The following is a 17,094-nucleotide window of genomic DNA, read 5'->3' on the forward strand; positions in this document are numbered from 1 at the left end:
TATTACTTTAAACGAAATATCTAACAATCTACTGTGACTAAATTTTAGTTACTGATGGCGACAAACGCGCTATAGTGTGTCGCTGAAAGCAAAAGACTTTAAACCATCAGCAAAATTGTAACGTTGTATCAATTCTCAGCCGGATTGGTGCGTTTTGTAAGGGCACTGGAGTATCCTGGCTTGCAGCAGCCTTTTTGCTGAACTAACCCTGGTCGGCAGCACTCCTGAAGACCTGGATCGTACAGGAGAGTTCCACAGCAACCCTGGGAAATTAGATAAAAGAAGGAGATTCCTCGTGGTTAAGGCATGATTCTCTCAGAGCAATAAACCTGTAAGTTTATGACACAAAACCTTGAAGGAAAAGTCACCGAGTTAACGAGCAATTCAACAAAATGAAAATACTCACCTGGGTCTTTGGGTTATACAGACTGTTTCCACAGCAAAGTGCAGAAGTTAAACCCCATGGTTTAGGTATGATTCTCCCAGAACAACAAACCTACGGGTATAAGTGTATGAAAACACAATGTTGCCGGAAAAGTAGCCGAAAAAACATATAATTCAACCAAATGTAATACTCACATGACGGCTTGGGTTATACGGACGAGTTCCACAGCAATTTGGATGTGATACACCCGTTGGGTTAGGAACGATTTTCCCGAAGCAACAGGCCTATGTGCGTACGACAGACAAGGTTAAATGCAAGTTCCATGGAAGATACGAACAAAATTCACAATAGAACTTATTTCCGCAGGTGAAGAGACTATCAAATGAAATATTGGTCTCAATTTATAGGATGAGACTAAAAGGAAAATTATATTTTAAAGTTCTTTTGAGCTACTTCTACATAAAGATACCTCTCCCACTCTCAAAAGAAGTAAGGAGCTGACAGCGCAGAATTTTTTCTTTAAGAGGCTATGAAAGTATGCAATTTTACCATTTAGATACAACGTTATTAGAAATTTCAAGTTCGTTATGTGCAGCTACTTGAGGGAAACCTACCGCAACAATCACGACTCAAAATCTTCTTTAAGTTTATGTTGAGGCAAAAGTACGTGAGCCAGAAAATACCGTTTAAAGTTTGTAACTTGAAAATAATTAATGAAGAATAATTATTAAAGTTATTATTATCATTTTTTTTTTATGTTGGTACACAATGTTCACCATCAATAATGGAACGCATTTTAAGTGGCTATCGTAAATTAAGATCAAGGTTATCACCTGACCAGTCATGCGAGAAAGGTAAGTATATAATACGGACCCAACGAGACCTCAAACTAACAACAACTAAATTGCTTTAACGCAGAAAGACAAGAGGGACCGAGTCGCGATTGCCTTTTTGTTTTGTTTTTTGTTTCTACATCTGACTTGTAAAGAGGGAAAAGCGGAGTTTCTTTGACCAACTATAACCACAGTGATTCAGAATTAATACAACCCGAATTACCCAAGACTTTGAAACAAGATACAGTTTTTTTCTTGGATAGAAAGCATAATGTGGAGTCACCTCTTTGTATGGGTTATAAGCTGCAGTTCCACAGCACCGCGCGTACAGTGTTGGCCTAGATATGATCGTTCCAGCGCAGCAAATCTGATAAGTGGAGAAGATTAGTGTGCTGCCACAACAGCTCGTCGGTCCGCAGTCTCGGCTCGGCCTACTAACAACACTTCCCCCACAGCATGCCTATAATTCAATCAATTATCGGATAAAAAATCAGTTTCTATTAATTTATCCCTACCTGAGCCGAAGATTCTCCCAGAGCAACCACTCTACAGGAGTACGAATGAACAATGTTGAAGGAAAAGTAACTGAATTAATATGCAGTTCAACAAAATGAATACTCACTTGAGTCTTTGGGTTGTACGGACTGGTTAAACAGCAACTTGGAAATAGTATACCGGTTGGGTTAGGCACAATTTTCCGGGAGCAACAAGCCTATATGTGAACGAGAGACAAGGTTAAATCCAAGATCTAGGGAAGATAGTAACAATAAACAATGTAACTTATTTTTGTTCCTGAATAGACTATTTATCAATTGAAATATTGGTTTCAATTTTGTCAGTTTTCACAACGACTCGTCGGTCCGCAGCCCGTCAGCTTATCACAAACAGTTCCCCAACAGCATATCTACAATTTACTAAAAATCAGTTTCCATTGATACATCCTTACCTGAAAAGAAGTAGCCGATCGAGCAAGTTAAAATTTTTGAACAATGAATTGAATGAACAATGTTGAAGGAAAAGTAACTGAATTAATACGCAGTTCAACAAAATGAATACTCACTTGAGTCTTTGGGTTGTACGGACTCGTTAAACAGCACCTTGGAAATAGTGCACCGGTTGGGTTAGGCACAATTTTCCAGGAGCAACAAGCCTATATATGAACGAAATACAAGGTCAAATGCAAGATCTATGGAAGATAGTAGCAATAAACAATGTAACTTATTTTTATTCCTGAATAGACTATTTATCAATTGAAATATTGGTTTCGAATTTTGTCAGTTTTCACAACTACTCGTCAGTCCGCAGTCCGTCAGCTTATCACAAACAGTTCCCCAACAGCATATCTACAATTCACTGAGAATCAGTTTCCATTGATATATCCCTACCTGAAAAGAAGTAGCCGATCGAGCAAGTTAAAATTTTACAAAGATACATATAGACATTGAGGCATTTTCTTTACATATATACCTCTGTACTTCTGTTATAAACAGTCAGCGCTCTAGTTCTACAGCAACCTTGACTTAAAGGGTTGTAGCTTTGCTCCCTGTAGTAACGGAAAAAATCTTACTTAGTGCTTAAGTAACATTTCGAAACTAATACCAACAAGTGATTAAATTGAGAGAGAATATTGCACAAGTTTCCACCACAGTTCCTCGCCCTTGGAATCTCAACCAAAACGAACGAAAAGGAAGTGACCTTGATTAATTATGACTGATAGCAAATCATTCAAGGTACAAACCTAAAAAAATAGTTTCCTTCTACAAGTGATAGGAGCGACTTGATGTAATAGATATTACTGGCCCTTAAATGCAAACTTACCCACAACATGAAGCATGTACTTTGCCAAAGAATCTTGGATGAAGTGTGCGAGAACAACATAAATGTGTTCTGGTGTTGTATGAAGTATTTCCACAGCAAGCATTTTTAGAGCCATTCCTGGATGATATGACACCTGAACAGCAAAGCTGTGTCCTTGGGTCATATTTTATCCCACCACAAGTTGGGAGAAGTCTTAACGGGCTCGCAGTCTGATTCAGTTGACAATGGCTCTCTGAAACTGTAGGAATCATAAAATTATGCTCATTATCTTCATACAGTGGTAAGGTATGAAGCGGACTCAAAATTTGAATTTGAATGAAGATGGCTTTAAAATTATAAGAATCATTTATTTCTTTCCTACAACGATCAATATTTCTTAGGACAGAGAATTATTTAATTGATCATGAAAAGTGATGCGGAATATCACCAGTTTTGTTTCAATCGCTTTGCGACTTTTCTACTTACCCATGGCCAAGAGAACAAAAACGATGACTCCTGACAGAAAATTTAACTGTGTCATGGTGGGTCTTGGTTGAGCTGGCACTGAAAGATAAGCTACAAAATTGTACCGGTGAGAAATGAACAAATGCATGATCTCAGGTATATATTGCGCTCACAAAAGATTATCAAGCTCTTCCGCTTTGTGTGCGTAACTGAGGAGTTTTTTAAACAAATTTTAAAAGTAAAAACGATCGATCTATAAACTGACCTTACTTTGCTACCCTCAAAGTAAGGTAATGCCAAGTAGCCTTTTTCTCCTTAATTTTTTTCCTTTCAGTGGCTCGTTTAGAATTAAGGCGCTATTTAAAGTTCTCGTTAAAAGTGTGCAAACCAATCACAATTTAAATGAATTAACATTCATTTGACCTGCAGATGAGACAAACGTAAAGCAATGATCCTCTTGGCTGAGCTACGATTAAAGGGACTGCTGAAAAGAAGCCTAAAAAATTTAGGCTTCACCGTGATTCGATCCCGTTCCTTCCCGATATCGATACTCGTTGGGCCCCACTACCAAATGAACTACGAAGCCACACCTAAACAACGAGACAAATTTTAGAGGGTTCATCTTTTCCGTATAGTTTTGTCCAAAGTTGGGCTTGGTCTATACGCTTACCTGACAACTTAAAGGGTTTGTCGATTGTTTAGAGAAGCATTTAAATAATGATGAAACACTTACCTACCTTCGTTAACTGAAGAGCTGTTGAAAGTTTACCTTCTCAACTCTGACTGGTAAGAGTCACTCTCTGTACTCCTTTTAAGCCGTCACTTAAATTCGAACCCGGAACTTGATAGACAATTGATCATGACATGGTTTGATTGTTAGATGTTGCCAGTAATATCAATGAACAATCAAAACAGGAAAAAGTTTTGTTTAAAATAGCTGCTAATCTGAGTGGTTCCACCTAAGTCAAACTTGCCTTCTGTGGGACGATTGTTCAACTTGCTCTTATCTTAACTACGAAGATCGACACCAGGCAACCTTGACAATTGTGGTTAATGGGCAGCAACGGTGTTTCGTCGCGTTACCACGTGTGTTGACGTGCCTATCGCAACCTCATCCTGAAATAACTAATATATTTCTTTTCATACCAAGCGATGGTGAAGAATTTCAAAAACGTGCACCTGAGACAATGCGATGTCCAATCACTATATGACTGAATAAAGTGGGTACGTTTCTAGAGAAACCGTGGTGCTGCGTCGGTGGGAGAGTATAACAGGGTAATTAAGCATTATAAACTAAGTTGATAACGTAAATTGGCCACCGTAAAGAGTTTCAAAGCTGACGTTTAGCCCTTCGTCAGAGCAATTCGTCCGACGGCTCGATCTTCTTCGTCAATAGCTCTGACAAAGGGCTAGCTCTCAAAACATCAGCTTTGAAACTCTTTACGGTGGCCAATTTACGTTATCAACTCAGTTGACAATAATAAATAACCCAGTATACGATTGGACTGTCTGAAGCAACCATGAAAGCTGCGTTCGTTAGGTGCCATCGGTACTTCAACAGCGTAAAAAAAAACAAAAAAAACAAATGGATTCAAAGTAACTTTTTAAATTTTTTTTTATTTTTGCAGAATTAGAATTTTTGCGGAACTGCGTTTCATCAAGAACCTTTGTCTAACAAGCCCTTGCGTTTGTTCCTCTGACGTTAGCGCTTTCCTGAATCAAAAGAAATAAAGACATGTGATGTCAGTTTAGAGCCCAACAAAGACAAAATAAAAGATCACTTATAGCTAGCTATAGTTGAACCTTAAATGAATGCATGACTAGTTATGCAATATACCATCAATATGACCCTCCACAGATTTATTTTGCTCTTCAATTCTTAATGTTTTCAGTTGCTGTTCTTAAATTTTGTCCGTTTTAAAGCTGAAATATCGCATAACAAAATTAATCAATTTTTCATTTTGCCATCATAACTTAAATGTTGTCCGTTTTCAAGCTGAAATATCGTATAATAAAATTAACTAATTTCCCATTTTGCCATCACAAATAGAATGGTTTTTAAAAGCGATTCAAAGGCGATAAACCGTATAAAAATCAACGAGTTGTACTGTATTTTGACGAGCCTGCATGGTGAGATTAAATACAAACAACGAGTAATAATACTCAGCGATCCTGCACACCATAAAGTTTTATTAGTTATTTGTTATCCAACATCTTTACTCATTTCTCAAAGGGTGAGAAAAGCGTGGCTGAAACAACTCACACAAGCGTAACGAACAATAACCGTACAATATTTAGAATAAAACGTGTTTAGAATAAAAAATTTTCCTCGTTGCTAACGCTATAATAATAAGGCTATTTGTAGTATTAAAAAAATAGACGGTACATTCCAGAACTGAGCACAAAAGCTAAAATACCATTTTTTATCACAATGAGAGGCCAAGATCAGGAATCGCTCGACCAGAACCGGTGTCAGTAAACAGTTTGAAAACCAACACAAGAATTAAACGTTGGAGACTTAAAAAACATTTACGATAGAAATTTGCGAAATTCATTTTCAAAAACTATCATAAAAAGTGAAAAAAGCTAGAAAAGTCGACGACCTTTCGATGTTAATTTAAACGTCACTGCTAAGTCAAAAAAATGATAAAAACCAGGGGCTATAAATACTAGGAAGGGCAAAGGTGACAAAAGCGGAAAAAACTAGCAAACGAACAAAAATTAAACCGACAAGCTGAACACAAAGTTTCACACGTATGGAGACCGTCTAGACATTAAAATTAGGTTTGAGTTTCTTGATGAAAAACATTTCAAGCATCATACCTTTTCTTGTCAATCCAACCCGAAACTTAAGAGGTCAAGTTTTCAAGTGAAGTAACCATGAGTTCAAGTTCCGATGCTATTGTGGAACAAATATTTTTCCTGTTTTGGTTTTCTGGAAACTGTCGAATACCCTTTACCCACCAAAGCTTGACCATGTTTTAAAACTTTTTTTTTAAGGCGGTTTATATTTATTTATTCGTGGAAGCTTCTTAAAACGATGTTCATCGTCTTCAAATCTAGCACATAGCAAGTACAAGTTACTGACGACTTGAATCCAATCATTCAGTTAAATTCGGTTTAGCTAAGCATGTTTTACTGATGTGAATATGGTGTAAGATAGAACTAAACAAAACCAGCCAGTAGCAAAGGTACCTCTTACATGGATGGCGATCGTTCACTAAGCCAATATCAACAGGGTTTCTCTGGAAACAATGAGAAGCCCTGAGTTGTTGAATATCACTTAACCATATTGTTTGCTTTTATCAGTTACGTTAACAATGTGAATTGGCCGTTGTAAACTGAAGTTTCGACCGTTAGCCCTTCGTTACCACTCATATCGTTTTTTCAGTCCCGCGAGTATTATGATATCCCGTGGGTATCGATCTGACGCCATCTTGGACTGACTGAAACATATGGCCCTGATCTCATGCGGGTATCTATCGGAGGTCCAACGAGTGGGGAAGATATGAAAATGAGTTTCAACAATTCAATCGTACGAAATGAGTTATTAAAAATCAGAATTGTGAGCCACAACACCGTTGGATGTCTTGGATGTTTGTAGGTTTTGATTATACACTCGATAATGTCACGTCGAGACAAAATTATTCCTTCGTAGGCTAGATCGAATGAATTTGTTCGCTAGTTTCAGCATGATTGTACCACTATGGTCTCTTAACCATGTAATTGAGATATTAAAGTTACATTCGATATGACAAGTCCGTTTTAACTTGTAATCGGTCCTTCTGAACACAGCTGTTCGTGCGTTTATTGAATCACGTCAGAGGGTTGGTTTGCGACGCAACACGTAGATTAGATCTAAACGGAAGTTTTCCACTGAATTCGTCAGTGCTCTGGAAGCAACAGGGAGAAGCGATTTGTAGAAATTGGCACAACGTTGGAAAGATAAGAGAACATGGAGATAGTGTTGAGTAATGAGTGATAAGCCGGCGAGAAGGGTTGTATATGTTTGTGCATGGTTATGGTGCAGCTCTAATTTTAAGAATTTATTTTTTGAGTCTTTAATTTGGAAGTGACGGAATGAAATGTTCAACCTCGTTCAATCTCTCAAATGGTAATTTCTTCTGTAGAAAAATGTAATCAATGAGGGATACCTGATTGAAGGGATAATAATAAACATACTAAAGAAAGTGAGATCAAAACTGCGAGAAGGTTTAATTTGAATTAAAAACGACGTACATAAAATAGTCATTGCTTAAGAATCTGCTGTGGCCCAAGCACAAAGTTTGAAGGCGACAAACCTGTTTATAGAGTGTCGCTAAAGCAAAGCACTTTTAAATCATCAGGTATAGTAAAATTGCGACATTTTAATCAATGTGGTATGAGACAGGGTGAAAACGGTGAGTTTCCATAGCAGCAGCTGTTAGGTTGAACGAAGCCTGATCTGCAGCAGTGGGTATTTGAATTATACCCTACAGATCCGCAGCAAAGCTTGTTGGTAAATACGCTGCCTCCACAGCAGACCTGAAAAGTTAAATAAATATAATAAAAAATGTTTTAAGAAATCCGTTAATGAAATTTGATTTAGCACCGGCGCAACTGCAAAATGGGTCTTGATCCACTAGTCAATCCTCTTAACATCAATGTAGCTGTTATTTTGTTGATTCATTTGTTCATTCGTTTATCTCGATATTACATTTGAAGAGAGGGAAAAAAGGGAAAAAAAAGGAGGATAAAACATTTTATAGCAATAATGGCAAGGCAAACTTGTTCCCTTGATATTTGAAAGTTGTAAGAATCGGTGGCAAAACCAAAACGGCAACGAATTGTAAAGACAAAATAATTGAAAAGTCCGCCTATACTCGTTTACGCCAGTCAGAACAGGAAAATTATCAACAATGAATTATTGAATTTCAACTCAGAATATTGCATTTCTATTGTTCTGAAAAATGCCATATCCCGCCGAGATTTCGCTCCTCACCGTTTTGCATTTGACCGAAAGGAGAGGATTTTGAACGGTACGTGTTCCATATACTGGCGAGGACTTTGCATTTACAAAACAAAATTCTCAAAATTATCCCTATGACTATAACTCCGATTCACAAATGACTTTACCCGTGAGTCTGGGTGGTAGGGTCGGTTTTCACCACAATTTGGAGTTGATACACTCCGGGGTTTATTTTAAATTGCTTCTTTCCAGTGTCTGAGCAAGCAGTTTTATTTTCAATTTTTAATGTTCTCAGCTGCAGGTTTCTGGAAAGTGTGAGTACCATGTACAAGCAAGGACTTAGAATATACCAAAACAGAGAAACAACAAACCGAAAGCGAGAGAAATCAATTTAAAAATTGCTCAAAATGAAGCGTTCGACCATATCCAAGAATTCTCAAATGATCTTACTTGAGTGATTGGGTTATAGGGTGTGGTCTTACAGCAGCTTGGATTTGATACACGAAATGGTTTACTTGAGATTACTCCTGAGCAACAAACCTACCAAAAAGAACATGAAACACAGCATTTCAGAGTAAAACGTACCTTAATTTTGGATCACATAGACGGTAATTTTCGGGAATTTAACTACGGAGATTATCGATAATCAAATACGCTTTAGAAAGAATTAATTAATTACTGAGAGTGGAAGAAAATGAATCTGTCAGGGATGGTTTATGTGTGGTTTGTCATAAATTTTTGTTGTTCGTTTAAAAGATACTCCACCAATGATGGGTACCACAGTTTTGCCACTGAAATAAAAGCCGCTAAGCATTATTTTTAATGCATGTAGACGAACCCATTGTACGCATGTTTTTGCGCTGCCTGATCAATATGTTTTATTTTAAATTTTTGAAGTTCTCAGTCCAAGGTTTCTGAAAAATGTGGGTACAATGTACAAGCGAGGAATAAGAATACACCAAATAAAAGAAAAAAAATGAGAAACAGAAAGTTAGCTTTAAACATGCTCAAAATAAAGCTCAAGATTATTTCAAGGAATTCTTAAATGATCTTACTTGAGTGTTTGGGTTGTAGGGTAGGGTTTTACAGCATCTTGGATTTGATACACCGTGTGGTCTTTTGGAGATTACTCCTGAGCAACAAACCTTCACAAAAGCATGGAAAATAGTATTTCAGCGTTAAACATAAACCAAATAGAAGAAAAAAGGAGAAACAGAAAATTAAATTTAAACATGCTCAGAACAAAGCTCAGGATTATTTCAAGGAATTCTTAAATGATCTTACTTGAGTGTTTGGGTTGTAGGGTAGGGTTTTACAGCATCCTGGAGTTGATACACCGTGTGGTTTTTTGGAGATTACTCCTGAGCAGCAAACCTACACAAGAGCATGGAAAATAGTATTTCAGCGCTAACCATGAACTTTATCTTTTGTATATATCGTTGAGACTGCTAGTTCGGGTTGACAACACGGGGAGTATCGATGATCAAATATCCACGGGGAGGAAAGAAGTACTGAGAGAGAAAGAAAATATTTTGCCAGGGACAGTGGGGAGTCTGCAAAATGAGGGTCAAGCGTCTGTAATTTTGGGCTTTAATCTGAAAGGTACCCCACCGATGAAACGAAAGACACTGAGCAGTATTTTCAAAGTTGATATATTTTTGCTATCGATTCCCTTCCATGCATGCTCTTACATATGTAAAAGCAATTTAGTCACGAGGAGATGCTTTTTTTTTTAGTGCTCCTTGGGCAACAAGTTTCTATAAGTTTACTTTCGGTGACCTCAGCTGCACGTTTTGTCAGAGATAACCTTCAATACTTATCTACCTGAGTTGATGGGTTATACACTCTATTGCCGCAGCAACGTTGATAATTGGAGAAGATCACTGTGGTGCCACAACAGCTCACCGGTCCATGGCTTGGTTTGGGATGAACAACACCACCACAGCATACCTGAAAATTTAATCGTCGGAGAAAATGAATATCAATTTATTTCAAGTTGTTTCATGTATTCCTCTAATTTATCTTTAAATACTATTTTACGAATTAAAGACCACGAGTAAATATGAGAATCAGGAAAAGCAAAATGATCTTAGACTTGCTCTTTTCTCTATTGATATCTTCTTAAATCGCGATTTCTTAGTATTTCTCTAAGCTTCTCTATTTCTCTATTTCATCTATTATGACCCTGGCATAATAGCGTAAAGATGGCAAGTATAATAAAAACAGTGAATAAAGAAGTATCTGAAATAGTGCTACCATAAATATTGATAACTCAACGAGGGAGGGAGCTTACGATGTTTTCATGCGAGTCTGTAATGTATTAGAAATCACCACTTCAAGAATAAAAATGAGATGTATTTCTGTAATCTCGATTAGTTATAAACTGATCATGTTTATATTGTATAAATTCGCCATCTATCAAATCATTTCGTTGATATCTACCTGGGTGTTGGTGTCATAAACTCTTTTTCCACAGCAGGCAGAGCCTTTGATTTTATGAACAACCGTTCCTCCACAGCAGAGTTGAGTAGAGGTAGAATATGGCTGTCTCCAAGCACAGCATCCTTCGGTGGTGGGATTATAGCGTGCAGATCTAAAGACCCCCAAAAAAGATTCCTGATTGAGATTTACTATCTTGCTCAGAAATTTCTTTGTTCCACGCTGACGCATGACAAGACGAAAGAAACATTTTTGCTGAACAATAAGGATTAATGCAAGAGTACAGAAGTAAAGCAGCAGGATCCAGAGCTAAAGGGAAAAATTTTTGAGGATTTGTATTTTGCTCTGCTTAACAGTTCTGCTTTAGATCTGAGTTGAAAAAAAAGCACTTTTGCGGAGTATTTATCACGGGTAATGAAAATAAAAAATTGTTAAAATAACTTGAAAAAAGTTAATTCAGATCAAATAATACTGCATTTGTACTCGTCTGGTTATGGCTACATGAACATAATTCATACTTGGTATCAGAAAACCCGAATGAAATGCAAAAAAACCCTGATAAAATCCATCGAAATGATGGTGCTTATTTTTGAAACCGCTCAAGTCATCCTGCAGATCTTGACTGTTTAAAGTGAGGTACTTTGTACGTATCATTTGAATTTCATGTGGAAGAATCAAAACAATGAGCACACCAAGGCGATCATATGTTTCAACAGAAGAAGAAACTGCCAATTTACGTTGACGCTGCTCAAGGAAGACGAAGAAATACCGAACAACTTATTCATCTTACAAGTTTATCGCAGCCATTAACAAAGTGATGTTACAAAAACGAAAAGCTGAGATCCCTTAAGTGAGTAAACTGGCTTCTACGTATAAAATTGCCTTTAAAATGCGTTCTTACCCACAACATTTGGCAAGAGTTCTGCCGTAAAATTTTGGAAAGATGGATCTAATGCAACAGATCTGTCTGTAAGTGTCGTAAGTTGAAGTTCCACAGCAAGCATTTTGTTGGCGACTTTTTGGTCTCACGACACCTGAGCAACAGAGCTGTTTTCCAGTGTAGAAGGGCGTCTTTCCACAGCAAGAATTTTGAGAGCCTATTTTTGGTTTAACGACGCCTGAACAACAAAGCTGTATTCCAGTATTGTAGAAAGTTTTCCCGCAGCAAGAGTATCGAGGACCACTAACCGGTTGAATGGCGCCTAAACAGCACAGTTGTGAAAGTGGATGATAACCTATTCCGCCACAACAGTGACCGTGCGTGCGGTGCGGATCACAAAGTGGTATCAAATTCTCATGTTCAGAATGATCAATAGGGTTCTGACAGAGGACCTTTATGGCTAACAAAATAAAGAAACAATGTTTATTCACTACTGAAATAAACGTGAGGCAATGAACCGATTCAAAATTTAACTTTGGATAAGGATAGCTTCAATAATCATGAGTATGATATCAATAATAGTCTGAGCAATCATTAATATGATGGTGATGATGAACGATCAAATTTGGACTTTTATCTCAAATATATACTGATAAGATATAAGTGTATGAACAGTGTGTAATACTTATTTCCTTACTATGACGATCAACTTTCCTAACAAGAGTAGTTTTTAAATGATCCTGGAAAAAGATTTGAGATATCATCGATTTTGTTTTGTTAAAAAACTCGCACCATCTCCGATCCTTAAACAACCAGGCAGAAAACTATAACCCATTCCAACTGTCACCCGTGTTTCCCTACTCTTTGACCTCTCGTTAGCTCTTTCTGACAAATTTCTTTCTCTCTCTTGTTAGCCGTTCAGATTGTTGTGGCTTTGGTTTTACGACTCAGCAGAAAAGCACTCTAAATTCTTTAACTTCGGTCGCCATCTAGTTGAGAATCTTGAAAATATCAAAGATAATTTTTGCTCCTACGTTTCGAGCACTCGGATAAGTCCAAATGTAACCACTACCAGATGGCCGGATTATTACTGCTATAGCCATCCGAGGATCGCTGATTTATAATTAGAAGGAAGATGATCAATGGTAAATATGTGATAAAAAGTTTACTACCTACCCAGGAGGACAAAAACGACAACTCCCAACAGAAATTTGACATGTGTCATGTTGACTCTATGATGATGGTCGGTTTCTGCCTGGTCTTTGAATTAGCACAAAAGGAATTTCTGAAATGAACAGATGAGTGAAAATAATAAGTTCATCTCACTGGACGAAAAAAACGGATTTGCATCATATTTGCGCAGTACAAATGTCATCAAATCTGGTCCAAAGCCGTAGCAAATGTGGTGCAAATGGGGTAAATGCCACATTTGCTTTAGGTTTGCACGGACAGAACAAAATTTTGCAATCCAAAGACCAAAAAGATTCACAAGCCTCCTGTGCGTCACTGAACAGCTAATAAAACATATTTTTTTCGATTGAATGTAAAATTCTAAAAGTGGCGAATAGTCTTGAAATTGAACTAACTGAGCTATCCTTAAAATGAACTAACTTCAGGCTGCCTTTTTTCCCTTCATTCATCAACCAAGCCGGCTTCAAGAGCTTAGAAACTCTTTACGATGGCCAATTTACGTTATTAACTCAGGCGATAAAACCAAATTATCATGTCATTCCCCACCATTTACGCAGTACCAGATTCTCTTTAAAAACTTACGCACTCTGTTATAAGAAAATAAATGATTTCAATGACAATCGATATATCACCGAAATATGTTGGGAGGCAACAGAAAGGCTCAACTGTATATTAAAGCAGATTTTAAAGATTAGGGATTCATCTGCATTCCATTCTTTTTCAATCGTAACATGGTCGTGATATGGCCAATATCCAAACTCGTCTTCAATTTTCAACTTTAGCGCCCTTTATTATCTTTAAATCGATAACTAGCAAGCGTTTATGGACAAAATTTACTATTCCACGTTCACCTCATTTCACTTTTGTTCTCAAAACTCATCTAAACTGCAAAGAAACTTCTGTTCAATTTTACTCACGAGGTCAGCGAAAAATGTTGACTTTGGCGAATTATTGGTAAACACACAAAAGGAAAATTGAGAACTCTTTTCTTGGCTTGTTAAAAAAAGTGTAAATCTGCTCAACATAACTAGTATTGTGACAACGATGAAGCACTTACTTACCTTCGTTTAATGAAGTGCTGTTGATAGCTAACCTTCGCAACTCCGACTGGTTTTTGCAACTCACCGCGATCTCTTTTAAGTCGTCATTGGAATTCGAAACCGGAACTTGACGAACAACTGAACATTGCATGGTTTAATGCTAGATGTTGGCGGATATTAATATCAAATGAACAAACACATATTTGAGTGTTAGTTTGACGTTAGCTGCACTTGCTGAATCATGCACTTAATGCCCTAACTACGTAACACTAGCTGCTTTGCCGCGTTTGCAGAAAGAGTGTTGAGTCCAAATTTACTGATTTTCTTTCCTTTTTTTCAAAGTGCTCGGGCTGCCTTAGTAGTCTGACCCCTTCCTGAAATAAAGGAAATCAGGTGATTTCTTTCCATGCCGGACAATAATGAAGAATTTCAAAGATTTTACCTAGAACGATGCGATTTCCAATCAGACATAGCTGTGTTCGATAGGTGCTATATTATCGCGACTTATTATAGATGTTATATTAAACTGAAAAGGTGGATTTAAAGCTTTCGACTTCTGTGTTTTTAATTTGTTCAATAAGAATTTTTGCGAAATTCCATTTCATCTAGAACCTTTGTCTGACAAGCCCTTGTTCTTGTTCCTGTTTTGTCAGCGCTTTCCTAAATTAGATTTGTTTTATTTTAGTTTCGAGCCAAACAAAGACTTTGAAATACAATAGAGATTTATTGCAGGCAGTTGATTCTTAATTGGAACATATCATTAGGTCATCCAAATATTTATAATTAAGTTTGATTTGTGTTTTCAATATCAAAAAGAAGCTTGGTCTCCAAAGTACTTTTTTCTTGCCGTTCCCGAACTTTGCCTGATTTCGAGCGAAAATATTATAGGATAACTCTCTTTCGTTAAAGCTTAATTCTCTAATATTGTCATTACAAGTAAAACGGTTTCATGCCGGGCATACAAAGGCAATAAATAGTATACATTTGAACTTAATAGTCACTGGACTTCAATATCGTGAGATATCACAGCCAAAAAGTATCTTCACGTCACCTCTACCTTAAATGTACTAAACGTTCGGTTATAGTCAAGAACTTTTCTTCACATCGCACATTAAGTCAAAGTTCCTGAGTAAAACGTGTTTAGAATAAGCTAAATTTTCCACGTTTTTTCTTAGCAGCACAAAAGCAATATCAGAGCTCTTGGTGCCTATCATTTAGATTATTTGTGTAAAAATCTGATGGAGATATATTGATGTTTGTTTGCACTATTAGATCAAGTCATATAAATTCTTTGCTGTTTAAGTTTATCTGGAGATTCCCAAGCATAGAAATCAGAAGGACTGTCTGCAAGTGCAATATTTAGCGGCAAATTGAGTCACCAACAGCACCTGATTTTCACACAAATTAGCAAAACATGTGTGCATATTTGATTTTACAATCAGCAGATATTGAGAAGGCGGTGAACACATAAAAAAGGTTTTTAGAGAATGAACCGCAAACATTAGTTTCCAGCATATTACATTGGATACTTTATTACAAACAATCGCCGCTAAAAGAATACTTTCGCTGCACGCACCAGTAAACTCTTAAGTGCTGTACCCACGCAGTACTATGGTAACCCAAACATAATCTCAAAACTTTTTCTTTGGAGAAAAAAACAGTAATATTACATCCAGGAAATAACAACAAATAGCACTTGCTTTTGGTAACGTCTCCAAGGCTCCTGCTGTGATCAGATCCATGTAACGTTAATTACGCTGTTTTGCTCATTGGAATTCCAATGTGCATCCTTCTTTGTGGCACCCTTAATTGCGAAAAATTAGCGCGGGCTCTTAATGTACTGCAATAAAACAAATCACGAGATCAAGCTCCATGAGAATGTTTAGTCGATGCCTGTTTCAAACTTGGGCTATACCATAAAACAAATTTTAGTCAATTTCCAGCCATCTTGACCGAAAAAGTTTGGTCAATAAAGAATTTCATACATACAGCAAATAAATTTTGCTCTGTTGGTAAAATTTCCGCACAGCCCCATACTTTATTATACATTCAGTTCTTGAATAGAGAAACCAAGGACTAAAACAATACACGCATTGGGAAAACAGATTTGTTTTACAATAGTATGGGGCTGTGCGGAAATTTTACCGCTCTGTTAAACACAGGCATGCGTAGCATACAAGTTATTTTCTCAGCTGTGTAGGTCGAGATGGGACACTTTGTATTCCTACGGTTTTCATAACCTTCAAAAGAACGAAAATATCGCATTACTTCACTTTAAGAGAAACAGAAAAAACCTGATTTATCTTAAATCACACAGATATTTTGTGGTCTATTGTCTCTATTGTATAAGTACTTCTCATCAAAAATAAAATGTATCGGTGCCACGCATACTGCGGTCTCTTACTCAGCCGTTTTTTGGTCTCGTCACACAACGCCCTCTATTCCCCATTGGAGAGAGAGCCATTGCGTGACGAGACCAAATAACGTTGCAAAAGAGACTACGCTTACAACCGTTCCTCTAACAGGAACAAAATCAAAATAAATCGTCCACAGTCGGTCGCCTCAAAAATATAATTCCACCTGATTTTACTACGAAAAGCAAACTGATACTACTGTATCTCCATTAGTCCCTGACCAAAGATATACTGCGATCTCGAGAGGGAGCCAGGGAAGACAGCCAAACGTGTTTGTAGCACAACAAACCAACGATAACATTTTATATTTTCTTTTTGTGACTGTCCTCTATTGTTTTTTTTTTCGACTTTATCACCGACATTGTCCAAAAATAACGAACTCTTTTGGTCCACCGAACGAACTTCCTTTTCTTGCGCGGGATCAAAGAGGGCAAGATGGCTCAGGTAGCCAATCAGAACACAGGATTCGCTTTATTTTGCCCACGGGCGCTGCCAGCGATGTAATAAAACAGTTTATAATCACGTTGTTACTAAACAGTGTATGTCTTTCTACATGAATAATGTTTTGGGCATGATGGATTAATGTAGAGTGAATCCCCATGTCACTGGTTCATTAATTATATCTCCTAAAGCTACAGGTGTGCATGCAGAAACGAGTAAAAATAAAAACAGGCTTTGTGTGATATTTTATTGTCATCCACA

At 37.2% G+C, this 17,094-nt stretch overlaps 2 protein-coding genes and 1 long non-coding RNA gene across 3 annotated transcripts; all 3 read right to left on the reverse strand.

Annotated features, from left to right (window-relative positions):
- Positions 1 to 128: 128 nt before the first annotated feature.
- On the reverse strand, positions 129 to 3,556 carry LOC131777346 (galaxin). Its single transcript, XM_059093631.2, has 8 exons — positions 3,502 to 3,556; positions 3,037 to 3,274; positions 2,686 to 2,761; positions 1,841 to 1,930; positions 1,502 to 1,678; positions 580 to 669; positions 407 to 496; positions 129 to 263 (listed from the first exon to the last, which is right to left on the reverse strand). The coding sequence occupies exons 1-8, from the start codon at positions 3,554 to 3,556 to the stop codon at positions 129 to 131; spliced, it is 951 nt and encodes a 316-aa protein (XP_058949614.1).
- A 4,295-nt stretch (positions 3,557 to 7,851) lies between these two features.
- LOC131777348 (galaxin-like) lies at positions 7,852 to 11,098 on the reverse strand. Its single transcript, XM_066163440.1, has 6 exons — positions 10,871 to 11,098; positions 10,253 to 10,378; positions 9,713 to 9,802; positions 9,484 to 9,573; positions 8,879 to 8,968; positions 7,852 to 8,004 (listed from the first exon to the last, which is right to left on the reverse strand). Exons 1-6 carry the CDS (start codon positions 11,096 to 11,098, stop codon positions 7,852 to 7,854), a joined length of 777 nt encoding a protein of 258 aa, XP_066019537.1.
- Positions 11,099 to 12,168: 1,070 nt separating this feature from the next.
- On the reverse strand, positions 12,169 to 14,085 carry LOC136279441 (uncharacterized). The gene is made up of 3 exons (XR_010716867.1): positions 14,000 to 14,085; positions 12,924 to 13,032; positions 12,169 to 12,207 (listed from the first exon to the last, which is right to left on the reverse strand). It is a non-coding gene; the product is annotated as an uncharacterized lncRNA (long non-coding RNA).
- Positions 14,086 to 17,094: the final 3,009 nt, after the last annotated feature.

The sequence above is a fragment of the Pocillopora verrucosa genome, chromosome 3, assembly GCF_036669915.1.
Source record: "Pocillopora verrucosa isolate sample1 chromosome 3, ASM3666991v2, whole genome shotgun sequence".
Lineage (NCBI taxonomy): Eukaryota > Metazoa > Cnidaria > Anthozoa > Scleractinia > Pocilloporidae > Pocillopora > Pocillopora verrucosa.

Coding starts and splice junctions, on each gene's coding strand:
- LOC131777346 (XM_059093631.2), bottom strand. CDS start 3,556: ATGACACAGTTAAATTTTCTGTCAGGAGTCATCGTTTTTGTTCTCTTG. Junction 1,679..1,840: donor CGTACAACCCAAAGACTCAA/GTGAGTATTCAT, acceptor ATTGAATTATAG/GCATGCTGTGGGGGAAGTGT. Junction 497..579: donor CGTATAACCCAAGCCGTCAT/GTGAGTATTACA, acceptor TTATACCCGTAG/GTTTGTTGTTCTGGGAGAAT.
- LOC131777348 (XM_066163440.1), bottom strand. CDS start 11,098: ATGCGTCAGCGTGGAACAAAGAAATTTCTGAGCAAGATAGTAAATCTC. Junction 9,803..10,252: donor TGTATAACCCATCAACTCAG/GTAGATAAGTAT, acceptor GCTCTTGTGTAG/GTTTGCTGCTCAGGAGTAAT. Junction 9,574..9,712: donor CCTACAACCCAAACACTCAA/GTAAGATCATTT, acceptor GCTTTTGTGAAG/GTTTGTTGCTCAGGAGTAAT.